At 23.6% G+C, this 5492-nt stretch overlaps 1 protein-coding gene across 1 annotated transcript; it reads right to left on the bottom strand.

Moving 5' to 3' along the window:
- Positions 1–1289: 1289 nt before the first annotated feature.
- On the bottom strand, positions 1290–2658 carry LOAG_12214 (hypothetical protein; the record flags this gene model as incomplete). The annotated part of the gene is made up of 3 exons (XM_020448501.1): positions 1290–1385; positions 1920–2037; positions 2499–2658. The coding sequence occupies 3 exons, from the start codon at positions 2656–2658 to the stop codon at positions 1310–1312; spliced, it is 354 nt and encodes a 117-aa protein (XP_020301360.1). The 3' UTR covers positions 1290–1309.
- Positions 2659–5492: the final 2834 nt, after the last annotated feature.

The following is a 5492-nucleotide window of genomic DNA, read 5'->3' as shown; positions in this document are numbered from 1 at the left end:
TAATAATAATAATAATAATAATAATAATAATAATAATAATAATAATAATAATAATAATAATAATAATAATAATAATAATAAAACAGCAGCAACAGCAGTATCGGTCATAACAATTACGATGACCATTATATGCTTAGCTTAACTCTTTTCAACCTTTTCTTCTCTATTAAATGCTTCATGCACCTGTCACAACAACATCTAAATTCAACATAGCATCTATGATTATTAGTAGAAATCAGACAACAAAGATATGCTGCTTTCCTTTTTTTCACATTTTTTACTTTTTTACTTTGAATAGAAAATAATCCAATGAAATCCAATTGTGCTTTCATTTTCATATAGAACTAAAAAAAACTTTTAATAAAGGAGGGGGGGGGGAATTTTGAATCAAATAATTGAATTTTTGGATAATAAAAGAGGAAATGAAATGTATATTAGCCATAAAGGAAGCAATTAAATAATCTGTTTAGTAAGATTTTTAATTCTAAACAAAATGCAAATTCAAGATAAAAAAGAATGAAGCTATTAGCTGTGTTGTTATAAATTTTGAAAGCAATTAAAATTTAAAAAAAAAAAATTACAAAATGTATATATTAGCAACAATCAATAATTAATCATATTTCTTTTATCAAGCGAAATTTTCCAGTGTAAAACTTATTTAATAGAAGAAAATGTATAATTCATATTTTTCATCAATGGAAATAAGCAAAGATTAATGATCAGCGAAGATAATTTTATTTTAAAATGGATTTTTTCATATTGCAAAAGTAATTTTAGGAAGTAAATTGTTGCTAAAAAAAAAAAAAATGGAATTATGTCAATAAAAAGAAATTAACAAAAAATAAACAATGGAATGATTCTTCAAACAATTCTAATGTTTAGTTTCACATGATCATAAACATAATAAGAAAACATAGGAAATGAAAAACGAAGATTCACTCCTCAAATCCAGTTTTTAAATTTAAATGTTAAATATTTCCGGGATATTCATTAAATTTGAATCTGTATATTTCAATATATATATATGTAATGTATGCCTTTCTTACAATAAAATCAATAATTGATTGTAAAAATTTTTTTTTTTTTTCTTGAGGAGAAATTTGACAATAAAATTCTTTCTTATTAAAATTCTATATCTAATATAGATTTGAAATTCTCCAATAAATTGTAGAAAAAATTGATAAACTGATCATCATCTGTTCAAAATATGATTGGACATAAAAATGAGGTGATAATGATTGAAAATAAATCTCAAAATATTCATCTAAACATTGTCATCTCATCTTGTATTTACCTTCAAGAGTATTTTTCATTCTGTAAAACTGCATTTGTAGGATTTGCCAAACCATTGCGAGAAATTACAATGTATTGAATGTATTATTGTCCTGTAAGATAATAATAACAATTAGAAAATTCACTCATTTTTTTACAAAAAAAGGAGAAAAAAGAAAATTTCGATTTAAATAAACATTAAAATAATTTAAACGATAATTAAATAATGATATCATAAATGGAAATATTATATTCCGATAGAAATAAATCATATTAGACTTAATTTTATCCAAAGTTATTCAAGAATAATAGAACCCGCTTAAACAAGGTTTATTTCCCCAATTGATCGATTGATTAATTGATTGATTGATTGATTTAGCTATATAATTTTTGCATGAATTATGATTAACTTTCGAAAAGAGTATAAGTGAAATATGAATGATAGTTATTAATGGATTAGTTATTAATATTACTATTTATTAATATTGATGGATTGCTTATTAATATTAATCGATAATTATTAATATCATTAATTACTAACAATGACATATTCATTTTACATTTTTCTCATTAATTCTGGAATATTTTAATTTTTTACTTAACCTTTTTTTTTTTTTTTTTTTACTAACTTTTACTAATTTACTAACCTACAATAAAAATTAGTTTGAATATCATTTAGGCAATTGCAAAAGAAAGTATCACAAGCCAATTGTGTGACATTACAATTGTCATAGCATTGATCATGCATCAAGCAACAAAAATTTACTGAAAATAAAATGAAATTAACAATCCTGAAATTAGCTAATAACATAAAAATCATATGATGTCATGTTCATCATTCCAGAAACGATCCTATCATTAATTCATCATTCTTTTTCACAAAAATAATCCTAGTATATTCATATTCATCTTAACTTAGCATCAATTATCTATCCATTGTCAACTCTTCTTGAATCCTTTTTTTTTAGGTCACCATTTTTAATTGAAAAAAAAAGTCGTTGACATTTCATTTACATTCAGTATTTCACGTTATTACATTTCCTTGAAAGGATTCAATACAAATCATTGTAATCATTTGTATAATTCGAAGCTAAAAAATCCGATCAGGAAAATTAGTTGGTTAGGTAAATTAACCTTAAATATTTCTTCCACTAATCAAGTAATACTAGAAGTTAAAGTTAAACTAATTGAGTGATTTTCATTAAATTTTAAAAATTCATACTAACTCTGATACTGTTCGCACGGCATAGTGAAGAGTTGAGATAGAAGTCGATAAAATGCATTGTTATTCGGACCACAATAGTAATTTGATGTCCATGAATAATGTACGGTAAGTAACAGTAAGAAGAAGATTGTATGTATACCAAACGTACCTTTCAAATACATCGATCTGAATGAAAATCTAGTAGCAGATTTAATTTAAATTTAGATTTCTTGTAAACTTTAATTAACAGAAAGTAAATTTGACTATTTGTCAAAGACAAAGATTTGAGTTAAATTCAAATTTCACAAATTTTATTCACGAAAAAATATTTCCTTTTTTTCTCTTACAAAAATTTGGCATAATTTATAATTACAATTAATTGTCATTATATCCTACCTTTATATTTACATTTAGTATGATTATATAACTGATCACTGCAATTATTCGTTTTATCAAATACTGATAATACTTAGGAATATTCTTTTCATCTCATTCCTTTTCATAATACCTTTATCCTTTCTCATATCTAATTAAATTGATAGATTATAATTTGGCTAATCGTTTTCCATGCTGCTTAATAGTATAACATAAGCAATAACATTTGCATTTACTTAAATCTCTTCCTCAAATCATATTCCGCAGGAACGACGGTTATCTTTTACCGCTATTCCGCATCATCTTAGAATTTATGATTTTTTATTTTTCTTTTTTGTCCTGAGCTAATTTTCTTCAATCACCATCAAAGGAATGAATTTCACGGGAATGAATTTTATGGCATATAATTTTAAATATTAAGTGAATTATCCTATACCATCATTTATTATTAACCAACCGTAATCGCTATCTATTAATTAAAACTATCAATAAGAACTCTCCCAACTATTTCATTCTGATTAGTTATTAAACTAAAAGTAAACTTCTCGACAGTGTTTCGATAATTTTGAAGAAAATTTTTAAATGAAAAAAGAATAGAAAATACAAAATACTGGGAAAAAAATAGTTACTACTAAATTTTAATAAAAAAAAAAAACGTAAAAATTTGTACTACTACAGAAAAAAAACGAAAAGAATATAACATTTGAGAAAAATTTTAATGTAAATTAACTGTTGAGTTGAATTGTAATAAATCAAAACTTACCTTTACCTTAATTGAATTTGAAATCCAAGAAGAAATGAAGAAAGAATCCAATAGAGTGCGCTTTTATGCAAATTTGAATGCTAAATTAATATTACTGTTTTTCGAAAAAATATCACTTTAAATTGAATAAAACTTTATCATAAAACTATAAAAACTTACTGTAATCTTGACTTCAAAATCTTTTAATCCTACCGCATTTGATACATTTCTCTTGAAACATTTCTCGTGTTAATCCTTAAATTATTAGTTTTTTTTTTGCTAAAAATTTTCATACAAACAATTGAAAAGGAAAATTTAGAAGAGTCTGTCAATAATAGTGCAAATATTTCATTTGTGTAATCACAATGAAATGTTTAAGAAGAAGTAAAAAAAAAAAAAAAAAAAAGGAAGAAATAGATGTGTTCTTGAGAAATGACATAGTGATTGAAAATGAATAAATGACATTTTTTTAGTGGTGTAAAAATAAAAATTTCAGAGAAACCAAATGAATACACTACGACGATCATTTTAGGAGTAGTAAAGAAATATCATGAAATATGAGAAATAATGTTTTCACATTTAACTTAACTAATGATTACTTATCAGTTAAAAAATATCAGTACAATCAATCCTATCTATCCTTTTATATGTCATCGACAATGATTAATATACCGAAATGTGGTACAGGGTATAAGCTTATCATAAATGATGGCAGCTGTTTAAATATTTACTTTGATTATTGTTTGTTTCAGATAAATTCAATTTAGCAATCAAGAAAATATTCGCTTTAAATCGTTTAATGATAAGATGAAATTGGATGACAATAATGAAAACAATTTTATATATTATGTAAAGAATTATTGCAAAAATTTATCAACGAAAGAATTTTAAATATAAATGATTGAGAAGTAATTGTTAGCATTAATATTGGTGACAGTACAAAAGTAAGAAAGAATGTAAACATTACTATTGGGATGATGATGATGATGATGCTGATGTTGATGACAATGATATTGATGTTGATAAGAATGCATCATTCATTACCAATCATTTCATTAGATAAATTGAGGAGATTTTTCGTTCAGGTATGAAATAAATATATTTGAGGTTAAAACTTGTTATCTGTTGAAAAATCCCAAAATTTCGAAATTGAAACATTTCTGCAAATACTAAAATAATGATTATCAAAATTATCAGTACATCAGGATCAAAAAAAAAACTTTCAAATGGCAACTGTAATCAAAAGTAAATTTAATATTTGCTCTGAAAACATATTCATCCTATGCAATCAATAAAATTATGTCAACTTCTGCAAAATAGTAAAATAATGATTATCAAAATTATCAGTACATCACGATCAAAAGAAAAAAAAAAAAGAAACTTTCAAATGGTAACTGTAATCAAAAGTAAATTTAATATTTGCTCTGAAAACATATTCATCCTATGTAATCAGATAAAATTATGTCAACAATAATAGAAATAGAAATTCATAGAACTCTTTGAATTTTTTCTTCATTTCTTTATTTTTCCTTTTGCTTTTTTTTTTTTTTTTAACAAGACAAAAAATTTCAAAAAGTCAATGAGCTTTCATTTTATTGCTGTAATTAATTGCTACATTTTCATATATTAATTACCCTTCATTCAATCCTGTTATTCATTTCTGAATGACATTTATTCATTAAATTAAAATTATCAGCTGATTAAGAATGATGCAATTAGCGATGCTAAATGTCATTGAATTCATATTTACAAAAAAAAAAAAAAAAAAAAAACAATGCTACATTTCAAATGAAACACAAAATTTTTTCTTATCAATAATAAGTGATAAAATGATTTAACAAAGATTAAAGTGAAACCATAGAAAAGAATTTAAATGCTACTTACACCGTATAAATTTTG

Source organism: Loa loa, assembly GCF_000183805.2.
Source record: "Loa loa unplaced genomic scaffold supercont3.173, whole genome shotgun sequence".
Taxonomy (NCBI): Eukaryota; Metazoa; Nematoda; class Chromadorea; order Rhabditida; family Onchocercidae; genus Loa; species Loa loa.
The sequence above is the reverse complement of the archived record's forward strand: the minus strand, read 5'-3'. Positions and strand labels throughout refer to the sequence as shown.